We start from the raw sequence: 12,556 nt of genomic DNA on the forward strand, positions 1-12,556 counted from the left end.
GCAGTGCCCCAGTCCTTAAAGCATGATTTCCCCTTTCCCAAAAACAAGCTGTGTTATGTTCCATTCCCTGGGGTCCTATACTCAGCTAGCTGTAGTGAGTAGGACAGGGATGGTGAGGAAAACTCTATACTTGTATGTTAAGATGTAATAACTAAGAATAGCTAACAGTTTTCTTATTTTAACAGAAAAATCATGGAATGTAATATTTAATTCCAAGACAATGACTCCGTAGGTTGAACTTGCAGCACTATTACACTGCTGGAGCAGAAAGCAGAGGGAGCCTTTCCCAGGAACCCTCAAGTCACATCATGTAGCCATCTGCCTATGGACAAAATCATCATTCATATAAGTTAGTGATATATGAATGTCACAAATAAGCCTCCCCGCCTTTTATAGAAAAATAATAAAAGATGCAGAATATTATTACTTTTATTCTTATTGTGGGAAAGAAGGAAAGGAAGAAAGAAAGAAGTGAAATTTTTAAAACAAATATTTTTATTTTACTGGCTTTTAAGGCTATAGTAAGTAAAAATTTCTGTATGATTGTTTTGGAGTGAAAATTCTACAACTTGTACACTTTCTTGAAATTGCATAGGAGAAACTTGAAAGGAATAGAAGAATTATCATTTTTAAAACTCAGGTAGTATATATATACTATATTTTGAAAAACATGATTTATATTCCGTAATAGCTATAGCAGTATAAATTTTAAGCATTTTATTATGATAAATGTAATATCTGTAATAAAAATTGACTGTTAGCCAAATAGAGAACTAGGTACTCCCCCAAAGTCTGGATCAGCTCTACAAATTAGACCTATGCTCAAGTGAAATAGCTTAAGTAATGGGTTGGACTTTGAAGAAATGGATTTTGGCTAGTTGATATGTATTGTTTTTGTTTAATTCTGTCTGCCTCCACTATTACCATATACTACTCAAGGTGATAAAGTTATTCCCTTAACTTTTTTTTAAACTTCCATTCAGTAGTACTTTAAATTCAGGAATACACAAAAGTATTTGTACACAAAAGTATTCCTGAATTTAAAGTACTACTGAATGGCAATTAAAAAAAAAACACATATTTATACACACACACACATATATATATATACATATACACATACATATGCACACGTGTGTGTGTATAACTTTCAAAACTTGATACTCATTCCTAGAACTGATTATTTGCTTTGCTGTTAATGTTACCTGAAAGGTTATTCTCTGTCCTCTCTGTTCTCTAGTTTTTACCAGTTTAAAATCTTATATACAACCTTTCCCTCAATCTCTGCAGCCCATGTTGACCTTATCTGACTTTGGCCTTCTTACATATACACTTTTTGTCTTATTCAAAGTTACCCTGGCTCAGAGTATTCTCTGGTTGTCACATATGTGCTTTTATTCACTAATAGGAGCAGTAAGCTCCTTGAAAGTAAGAGCTTTTTTCTTCATTATATTTCTACCTGACAAGTACAGTGTTAGGCATGTAATAGATGTTCAATAAATTAAAAACTTACTGAATTGAACTTTTTAATGTTCAATTTTAACTTTTTAACTTTAAACCATCAATTCAACCTATTTTGGAATATATTTTTAGTATATTTTTGACTAAAATGTTAGATTTTTTTTTTTTCTCTCCAGGTCCGTAAACTGCTGCAAAAAGTTCAAAACTCAAAGATGAGTGAAGCTTCAGGTATTCAGCAAGAAGACAGCTACCCTAGAGGATCAAAGAACATAAAAAATATCCCCAGAAAATGTTTGACTGACACTAACCTTTTTCAGAAAAACAGCAGCTCTCATCCAATACGAGTTCATAATCTTCAAATGAAATTGAGAAGAGATGATATCATGTGGGAACAGTAATAAAACAGTAAAACTGTCACCTTAATGAACTTTGTCAATGAGACCTTGAATTGTCTAAAGTGGTTTTAATTTAATATAACTTTGTGACATTTTGAATCATGTTTCTAGCTTCTATAAAACATGAAGTTGCAGTATTTAAAAATTAATGCCTAATGACCTACTGGGTTCCAAATAATAAATTAATTACTTTTTTATTTTTCTTATTGATTGAAGCCCGTAACTTCATCTTGTCTTGGAAACATTGTTTGCTTTGCAGATATCTTAAGCTAAATTTAAGAAATTGTACTAGATTGACAATATTCAAAATTGAGTTAAATCCGAGCTACAAGTACCATTCATTCCACTTTTCATTTAGTAGGTTTGGAACCTTAAAAACCAATGTTAAATGAACAGAGTTCAGAAAGATCATTTAGCTTTCCTGGTGCCTTCTTTCTATTTTGTTTTAGAGCTGTGAAATGTTTTTCTCTTTTGGAAAAGGAAAAACTTAACAGTTACACAGTTTTATGAAGAAGCCTTTAATCCAAGTTTTATGAGACAATAGGAACCTATAGCTACTTAATTTTTAGGAGACAGTAATTCAGTTGCAGAAGCTTTCCTCTGCTATTCCCATTCTCTTTTACAAAACTAGTTTTTTTAAAAAATCAATGATCAATTTTATCTTACTACTTTATAACTTTTATAACTTTTGCTGACTATTATTCTTTGCATTGTATGTAATGTCCATCAGTATAAACTGAGACTGTGAATTTCTAGGACCCACAAAAGTGGTATTTTTTTTTTTACAAGAAAGTATACAAGAGGAAGCTGAGCATTAAATTACCTCATCCAGCAGAAATTCAGGGTAGTATGGTATATTTTTATTTTTTATATTTTAAAATCAGTAATGTCAAATGTCATTGTGTACGCATGCTTTATAATAAATTTGCACTTGATCATTTTTCTGGAAGCCTATGGGAACTAGTACAACTCTTCTGAACTCTTGGTTTCTCACTCAAATCTTCTGAGGCAACTGGGGAACTAGAGTCATGAACTGAATTAGAAATAGAGGACAGACAGAAAAGCTGTAATAGAATGGAGGAGCTTAAATATAGGGTAGCAGTTTAAGAGATGGTGATTCCTAAGGGACAGAGTTGGAAGTACATATTTACTGAATTCTTTGAACCCACAGCTGATGGAATGTTCAAGCTATAGATGTGAAAGAATTTTTAGGTCAGGATCTTGGGAAGCTAAGGAGAGCAATTTTTAAAAGACAGTTTTTCTGTTTTCCTAGGAAATTCCCAAGAAGCTTGTGTAGGAAAAAGTTGGTAATTATGGATCTTTTGGGGAGGAAGAGAACTGTAATTCATTCTAATGGTGAGGAGAGATACCATGTTAGAAGACCTTCCATACCTGGAAGTGGGGAAGTGACTGAAGATGGGCACATTGATACTTGAAATTGTCCTTGAAATTAGTTAATGGCAGAGATCAAAATTTCCTCCTGTTGTAAATAGTGCATGTGCCCTTGCCAGCTTTCACCCCCACTCATTCACACCCTTAGCTCCTCAGCCCTGGAGATGTTCCATAGGGTGTTTGATCTAAACTCACTCAGCTGCATCACCTTACCTGTTTTTCTACTTTGCCTTGCCTCCTTGAGGATATGAGTTTTATATTTTAAGCTTAGCTTTTTGCTAAACTTTTTAGCTTTCTGCTATCCACCAGGACCATAATGCAGACCTATAGTTCTGTGCCTTTGTTTTCTATACATTTAGGAAGGTGGCTGAATATATTTAGTTAATAATAAAGTCATTACTTGTGAAAATGTATTGCTTTAAAAATTATCATTAAAATTTTAAAAACCGGCCAGGCACGGTGGCTCATACCTATAATCCCAGCACTTTGGGAGGCCAAGGCAGGCAGATCACGAGGTCAGGAGATTGAGACCATCCTGGCCAACATGTGAAACCCCGTCTCTACTAAAATACAAAAATTAGCCAGGTGTGGTGGCATGTGCCTGTAATCCCAGCTACTTGGGAGGCTGAGGCAGGAGAATCGCTTGAATCTGGGAGGTGGAGGTTGCAGTGAGCTGAGATCGCACCACTGTACTCCAGCCTGGTGACAGAGCAAGACTCTGTCTCAAAAAAAAAAAAATTAAAACCGTTTTAGGAACATGGAATATTTCAACTGAGAATTTTCTTAAAAATTAGTCCAGTGTAGTAGAAAAAACCACAACTTCAGAGCTAGGAAACTTGGTTTCAAATTCTGGGACTCCACCATTTAATAGCTTGGACAAGTCAGATAACTTTCTGGAGCCTCAGTTCCTCATCTGTAAAGTGAGGATTATACTAATATCTCCCTCACAGGACTATACTAATTTGTTGTGAGGAGTTAATGAAATAACATGGGAAAGCACCCACAGAAGAGTTGACGCTTTATAAACACTCAATAAATATTTTTTGAATCTGAGTGGCAAAAAAAAAAAAAAAGTAGAACACATGTTTGCATGGGTTGAAGCCTAAAAGCAAACACCTAAATATATTATTGGTAAAAGTGGGAATATTCTCACTTATTTTGGTTTTTGTCTTTCTGTGTGCCTGAAGGGAAATGGCTTTGGCATCTTTCCTAGCCCAGGTTTCTAATGGGAAGGGGTAAAGAACACAGTCCTGTCATTGTGCTGAAATATATAACCACACACAGCAAATAGGTTTGGAGTATGGTGTGGTTGTTGAGGTGACATTTATTATTGAGAGACAATGAAGAATGGTGTCTTGTTGCTTCATCACAGCTACTGAACTCACAGACTGCCTGCTTGCCAGAGCCTTTGACTCCTCAGGGGGTGGAGCAAAAGATTTCTTTGCTGGATGGAGCAGTCAGTCTACGGTCAGTGTACAAGAGTTGCTATAGCAACCTCACAGCTGTGCTGTGTCTAGCAGGAACTTGGTATGATTTCACGGATTTTGTTCACTTAAGTAAAAAACAGTTGTTTGGTTTTTATGTAATTACAAATTGAAATAATGGAATTGGAATTTTCTAGCCAAGGCAGGTCTCAATTTTCACGAAACTGAAGCCAGAAAGTTCCAGTGTTTGAAGCAGCAGGTATTGTGACTATATTCTGATACTGGAAATGGGAGTTGGAATCCTGAATTAACTGTACTTGGGTGGATCATTGGCAACTCAGCCATTTTTATTATGTTGTAGACAAAGACGGGGGTCAGAGGGAAATGTTCAGTTTTCAACAATGTTAAGATTAAAGTGGGAGATACTTAGTACATAGTAAGCTAACTGGCTGGGATAATGTAGATAATGTACTTGAAAATTATTTTTGAGCTTTTTTGGTAGCTTTATTCCTTTTTTTCTATACCTGCAGGTAGATATGAGAGCTTTCTTACTTTAAAAGTGTAATTTTAACTATGAGTGTATATTCTTTTTTTTTTTGGTGGGGATGGAGTCTCACTGTGTCACCCAGGCTAGAGTGCAGTGGCACGATCTCAGCTTACTGCAACCTCCACCTCTCAGGTTCAAGCTATTCTCCTGCCTCAGCCTCCCGAGTAGCTGGAATTACAGGCACCTGCCACTACACCCAGCTAATTTTTGTATTTTTAATAGAGACGGGGTTTCACCGTGTTAGCCAGGCTGGTCTTGATCTCCTGATCTCAGGTGATCCGCCCTCCTCAGCTTCCCAAAGTGCTGGGATTACAGGCGTGAGCCAACGCGCCCAGCCTAAATGTGTATTCTTAATCTATGATAAGAGATCAAAAATTAAATAGAAATTTTACTTGTAATGTGAGAAATCAATCTAAGAGGGGAAGAGGCCAGTTAGTTATCCACAATGGAAGGAGTGTGCATTGTGGACAGAAATGCAACAGCTGCCATTATTGGTGTAGAGTAAATAATGAAACTCCTAATGGGGTTTCCTGTAACTCTATTCAGCTGTAACTAAAGCTTTGTCTACTGAGAACATTTAATTGTAGGTGACGTTTAGATAAGTATAAGCTGACACTCAGACATATGACAAGACAACCCTCACTAAGGCATAATAGCAACTGTGAGATTTTTAAAAAACTCTTTATGCGTGCCATTGCATCTTTTAATTAAAGTGAGATGAGGATAAATAAAAATAATATTGACTGTCATTCATCTGAAAATAAATTTACTTCTTGGTAATTAAATAGACCTTCTCAATGCCTCAGCCTTTTTATTCATATTCCATCTACTTGTTTTCATGTAACTTTGTCTTTCAATTCGTTGTTTTGTTTTTTTTTTTTCCTGTAAGGAGAGACATAGAAAAATATAAATTTAACACTTAAAATAATGTCTGGGCCAGAGTTTGTTGTTACTTTTGCTGTAGATTGTTTACTTAAAGAATTAGGTGATTTTTTTTTTTCCTGGTAGGTTTATTGGGAGTGTTCTTCTTATTGATATAGATGGATCCATTTCCCATTTGGGGCCGAGCACTGTGTCTTAGGCCTATAATCCCAGCCCTGTGAGAGGCCGAGGCAGGCGGATCACCTGAGGTCAGGAGTTCAACACCAGCCTGGCCAACGTAGTGAAACCCTGTCTCTACTAAAAATACAAAAAAATTAGCCGGGCATGGTAGCATGCAGTCCAGCTACTCAGGAGGCTGAGGCAGAATAATTGCTTGAACCTGGGAGGCGGAGGTTGCAGTGAGCCGAGATTGTGCCGCTGCACTCCAGCCTGGGCGACAGAGCAAGACTCTGCCTCAAAGCAAAAAAACAAAAAAAGGAATAGCCCAGTATTGTTTGTTTGGGGAGGGGCAGGATGTGGTTCCACCAACAGTGGGCACCAGAATGGTGCTTTCTTTGATACTATCCTAAGAGGAAGAGGTTTGAGAGCCAAGAGTTCTTTATTTGGATATTGATATGTTTAACTTGTTCGTCAGTGAGTATTTATTGATCTCTAATTATTGATCTCAAAGTACTGTATTAGCTACTATGGAATTCCGTTTTCAAGTTGCTTATAGTCTTGAGGGAGAGATAAGACATATATATATTTAAAAGGAAGAAAACAGTAAGTGACATGAAAGGCATAATGACCACCACAGAGCAGATGCTCAAATATTTATTTGCTTACTAAATGTTTGTCCTCATCTACTGATAAAGTGCTTTAGAAGTTGGCCTGTTTGTAATTTCTTCATTTTCTATCTATCTTGATTTATATACCTTCACCTTTTTAAATTTTTTGCCTGGTAGCAGTATTGGTCTAGGATTTTCACTCTTTATTAGGCTTCTTGATTGAAGATACCAGTTCCTTTAGTAATTTCAAACATAATGCCGGCCATAGCCAGTCTATAATCAAATTCAAAGTCATGAGTGGAAAAAGTGGGTATGAAACAATGAGGTAAATGGAGAAGTGGGGGAAAATCAAGCAATGATCACTTAGACTAAAACAGAACAATAAGAATTATACAGAAAGGTTATATTCTAGAGGCCAAGTATTGACTTGCACAGAATTGTAAGTCAATACTTCCCTTATGAACTTAAGCCACTCAATTTCTGCATACTTCAGTCTCCTCATTGGTTGGATCCAGTCAGTGTTTTTCATAGTACATACAGTCATATCATACCGGTGGATTGTCAAATCAATTTAGAGGGTCACTACCAGCATTTTGTATTATTTTTTTTTTGAGATTGGAGTCTCGCTCCTTCGCCCAGGCTGGAGTGCAATGGTACAATCTTGTCTCACTGCAACCTCCGCCTTCCAGGTTCAAGCAATTCTCTTGCCTCAGCCTCCCAAGTAGCTGGGATTACAGGCGTGCACCACCATGCCCTGCTAATTTTTTGTATTTTAGTAGAGATGGGGTTTCACTGTGTTGCCCAGGCTGGTCACGAACTCCTGAACTCAGACAATCTGCCCGCCTCGGTCTCCCAAAGTGCTGAGATTACAGGCGTGAGCCACCGTGCCTGGTCAGCATTTTTAAAATGATATAAAATAGTATTGAAAATATCAGAATGTGGCCAGGCGCAATGGCTCAAGCCTGTAAAATCTTAACACTTTAGGAGGCTGAGGCGGGTGGATTGCCTGAGCTCAGGAGTTCAAGACCACCCTGGGCAACATGGTGAAATCCCATCTCTACTAAAAATACAAAAATTAGCCGGGCATGGTGGTATGTGCCTGTAATCCCGGGTACTCGGGAGGCTAAGGCCAGAGGATTGCTTGAATCAGGGAGGCGGAGGTTGCAGTAAGCTGAGATCGTGCCACTGCACTCTAGCCTGAGCAACAGAGTGAGGCTCCATCAGCAAAAAAAAAAAGATCAGAGTGCATCACACATAATTAAGGTAGCTAATGTTTTGTAAAACTTTGTGAGTACTAGGTTGTCATTTTTAATGTAGCCCTAAGTGTTTTTTGGGGAAGAAAAAATTGGCTCTTAATAAGTATTCAGTGAGAATGAATTTGAAGGATGTGGAGAAAAGTGGAATAGCCAATTTAAAATAGGAATACTCCCAAGTCCCCTGTTATGGGTGTTCCAATCTATTGTTTATCCCAGAAATATTGTTTCATGTGTTTTACAGATAAGAAGTCTCATTTTAATCAATACTATTGCATTTCCTGGTCTATAGAATACAATTTTCAAACACTAGCCAACTTACATTAGAGAAATATTGCTTTTCTAATGTGGGCAAATAAATATATTCAATATGAATCCCTTAACAAAATGACCTCATTATGCTACCTCTGGGTAAAATCTAACCAAGCATGAGTCTTATGATTAGGAAAGAAATTTGCTCTGTAGGTGCTTCAGATAGTTTTACAACCAATAAGGATGTGAGATTTGTGGGAGAAAAACTATCTGCATGTCTCCAGTCTGAAGAGAGCAAAGATCTGTCATTTGACAAACCCTATTTTTCTGAGCATCAACAGTCAGTGGCACCATAAAAATTAAAAACCTGATAATACCACCAATGTAGTACTCTTTAAAAACATGTCATCTTACTGAGCAATCAACCTGATTGAATATTTTAAAATGAGTAAGTGGATAAATATCTTACCTGAAAGATAGCTTCATTAAATAAACTAACTCCTGAGAGGATTTCTTTGGCTTTTAATATCCTATTTAATAGCTTTCTTATAACCATATCAGCAAAGCCACTTTGCTCTGGACTATGGTCAGAAGGTAGAAAGAAGTGTTATAGGGTAATGAGCAATAATAAGGCCACCAAATATAATCACATTATAATGGGATTCTACCCACTTGTAAAAGTTTTTTCAACACTACGAATTACTAAAGTTAACCTAAACAATTAAAGAAAGAAATCTTAGTCTTTAAGAACAGAGGATTGTAAAGTGAGCCAGACCTTCCAGTCAGCTAAAATAACATAAAATAATGTACTTTTCAACCTGACTTGGCTTAATGTAATTAAGTAAATTTTAGGATAGGTTCTAAAAAACCTTGAGAGGCATTTTGTTGTTGTTGTTGTTGTTGTTGTTGTTGTTAGTTTGCCTTAAAGTTAAATGTACATTGACCTTTGGTATTTCTTGGAAAAACCTGTTACTGAACCTAGTACAGAATGTGAATCATTTCATGCCTGAAATACAAGATTGATGTTTACAGGGCAATTGTCCAGAATCTTGCTGAATTGGAAAGTATTTCACTCTTCATCACTGTAGATCCTTTTAACTTTACAAATGTGTTATTTAAAACAGAAACCATTTTGGTGCACAGGAAACCCACTTAAAATTAAATTTTAAAAAGCTCTTGAGAATTCTGTGGAACATTTATGGTTTTATAACTTACAATTTCTAGCAAAAGTATCTTTAACATCTTACAAAATATTTTCAGAGATAGCTTATCCAAAATATGTAATACATGTGAGAGAATAGCACTGTCGAAATGCTTGAACACATAAAAAGCATTATTGCCTTCATTTTCCCTGAAATGAACCAAGCTACCAATTTAAAGCTGGGAAAGTCAGTACCAGAGTTAAAAAGAAGTTACTTTAAAGATATCTGCTTTTACTTTAATCTCAAAAATAATTGATTTTTTAAAAAACTTATTCTATTTTATGTATATAACTTCTCTTTTGATAAACTTAGAAAAATTTATATCAGTATGACATTCTTTGATTCTCTCAAGGTATGATTTAAATGGTGGACACTTAAGCCAAAATTTCAAACAGGGTTCTTTTTTCTTTGTTCTTTTACAGAATGGCTCTCAAGTCGAAAGAGGGCTGTGCCTTTGGTGTTTGGGTAGAATATTTGCCTGTGATTTCTCATTCTCAGAGCATTCCCATAAATAATGCCACAAAGTAGAGTTTGATTCTTTTTTTTTTTTTTTTTTTTTTGAGACGGAGTTTCGCTCTTGTTGCCCAAGCTGGAGTGCAACGGCACGATCTCAGCTCACTGCAACCTCCGCCTCCCAGGTTCAAGCGATTCTTCTGCCTCAGCCTCCCAAGTAGCTGGGATTACAAGCATGCATCACCACACCTGGCTTTTTTTTTTTTTGCATTTTTAATAGAAACGGGGTTTCACCATGTTAGCCAGGCTGGTCTCGAACTCCTGACCTTAGGTGATCTGCCCGCCTCAGCCTCCCAAAGTGCTGGGATTACAGGTATGAACCACCGCGCCCTGCCTAGAGTTTGATTCTCTTAAACCATTCTACTAAAATACTATCAGTTTAAACTACCATCTACAGAAATAAAAAACATAAACCACTCAAAGACTAAAGCATTTAGGAGTTTATATGCAAAGAAGTCTTGCAAGGGAGTACAAGCTTTAGGAGGACAGGCTTATCAAATTAAAAAATGAAAAAACCTACACAATTAGCAAAGTCACCAAGTTTAGTTATTCTTTTCATGGTGGAAAAGAGTTTCCTCAAATAATCATCATATCAGAGGTCATCATGTATCCTTAGATATCAGCATTGCCAAGACCAGGGATATAGTTATTAAACAGTAACTTACAGGAAAGGCTCAAGGTTTCATTTACATGGGAAATGAGAACTAGACAGGGTGGTGACTGTTTTTTTTTGTTAACCTTACCTCAGTGTTTTATCTCGGGTGGTCCCCAAGACCACCTTCAGGATCAGTGATTCACTGAAAGGACTCACAGAACTCAGAAAAGCTGTTAAGTTATGGTTATGGTATATTATAGCAAAAGAATATAGATTAAAATCAGCAACTGAAAAAAGGCACATAGGGCAAAGTCCGGGGGACACCAGGCACAAGCTTCCAGTTGTCCTTCACCTGTGAAGTCATGTAGACAGCCCATAATTCTCTCAGCAACAATGTGTGACAACATTCTTGGAGAATTGCTAACCAGGGAAGCTCTACCAAGCCTTGGTGTCCAGATTTTTTCTTGAAGGTTGCTCACGTAGGCATAGCATGGCTTATAGCCTATGTGGCTGACCTTCAGTTTTCAGCCCCTCCAAAGATGGAGCTGATACTACATGGCCTAAGGACCTCACCATCAATCACGTTGTTAGTTTAGACTACCTAGTATGGCCTAAGGCCCCCAGGTAAATTAAAACATTCACATCAGGCAGGATAGTCCAAGGACTTAGAGGTTATCTTGAATCTGGGCACAGGACAAACATTTCTTTGGAATGTGAAAAGTTTACACAATCAAGACTTGCTATGTTGATCCTTTACTGCGGTATTGTTTTTTGTTTTCTGACCCAAAAGTGATGTGTATTGCTTATCTATCATGGCCTCTGGTTAAGGTGTCAGTCTTGCCTCCAAATTTCCTCCTAAAGCATGGAATTGGCCATAAATTTGCTTAGTGATTTTCTGATTTAGTATCATTAATTTGATGACTAGTTTTACTATGTGAGTGTGATAAAAGGTTACGCTTAATATACAAAGACCTTCTTATAAGTCTAGTTAATAAAACTAGGGCCATGTGTTACTACAACATAGGAGTTAACTTTGTCTGGAGGCTTTTTCAAGCCCAAGAGGTTGTCATTACTTTATGTGTAAGATACTGCCCACATACTATACTGAAGTCAGGAACCAAGAACTAGTCAATTTACCTCAGCCAAGTTGCTTGGACTGCTTTGCTTAATAATGGGTTTGCCATATCTACTTTAATGAGATGTGTGGCATGGTCATGGTTACAAAAGTGATTTGTTAATTATTGCCTGGTAGGAAGGAGAACATGTTTTTTTTGAACCTATGCAAATAGCCACGTCTATGAAAAGTAAAGGGATACTTTTGTGTAATATTTAACCATGTATACCATTGTTTGTGTACTTTTAAATGTCATTTTCTACAGTATTATTTTTGCATTTTCCTGACACTGTATTACTTACAAGTTGTATTAATAATTTTTATTATTCTTTTTCCTGAATCCTAAAAGGTCAGTTGGAACATGAGACCATTTAAAGAATATTATTTCCTTCCAGTTTATTCAAGGGTAGCCTATTGAGAGTTTGAGATAAAGAAGAAAGGAATCTTTCCTTTCCTTCCCCCCTGACCCACCCCCTACCTTTCTTTTTTTTTTTTTTTTTCAGGGTCTTGTTCTGTCACTCAGGCTGGAGTGGAGTGAATGCAATCAAAGCTTACTGCAACCTCAAACTCTTAGGCTTAAGCAGTCCTCCTGCCTCCACCTCCCAAGTAGCTGGGACTACAGGTGCACGCCACCACACCTGGCTAATTAAAAAAAAAAAAAAAATTTCTTTTTTGAGGAGATGGGGTCTCACTTTGCTGCCCAGGCTGGTCTCAAACTCTAGGCTCAAGCAATCCTTCCACCTCAGCCTCCCAAAGCTC

General features: G+C 36.9%; 1 protein-coding gene across 6 annotated transcripts in view; it reads left to right on the plus strand.

Annotated features, from left to right (window-relative positions):
• Positions 1-2,805, plus strand: part of CEP57L1 (centrosomal protein 57 like 1) — a 75,844-nt gene extending 73,039 nt beyond the window's left edge. For 5 of the 6 annotated variants that reach the window (XM_055260888.2, XM_055260882.2, XM_063630690.1 and 2 more), the window contains one exon: positions 1,638-2,805. In XM_055260888.2, coding sequence (XP_055116863.2) covers positions 1,638-1,859 — 222 coding nt within the window. In that variant the 3' untranslated portion in view covers positions 1,860-2,805. The remainder of the gene's footprint in view (positions 1-1,637) is intronic. The other variant, XM_063630694.1, reaches the window with a different exon arrangement.
• The last annotated feature ends 9,751 nt before the right edge of the window (positions 2,806-12,556 follow it).

Source organism: Symphalangus syndactylus, chromosome 2 (assembly GCF_028878055.3).
Source record: "Symphalangus syndactylus isolate Jambi chromosome 2, NHGRI_mSymSyn1-v2.1_pri, whole genome shotgun sequence".
Classification (NCBI taxonomy): Eukaryota; Metazoa; Chordata; class Mammalia; order Primates; family Hylobatidae; genus Symphalangus; species Symphalangus syndactylus.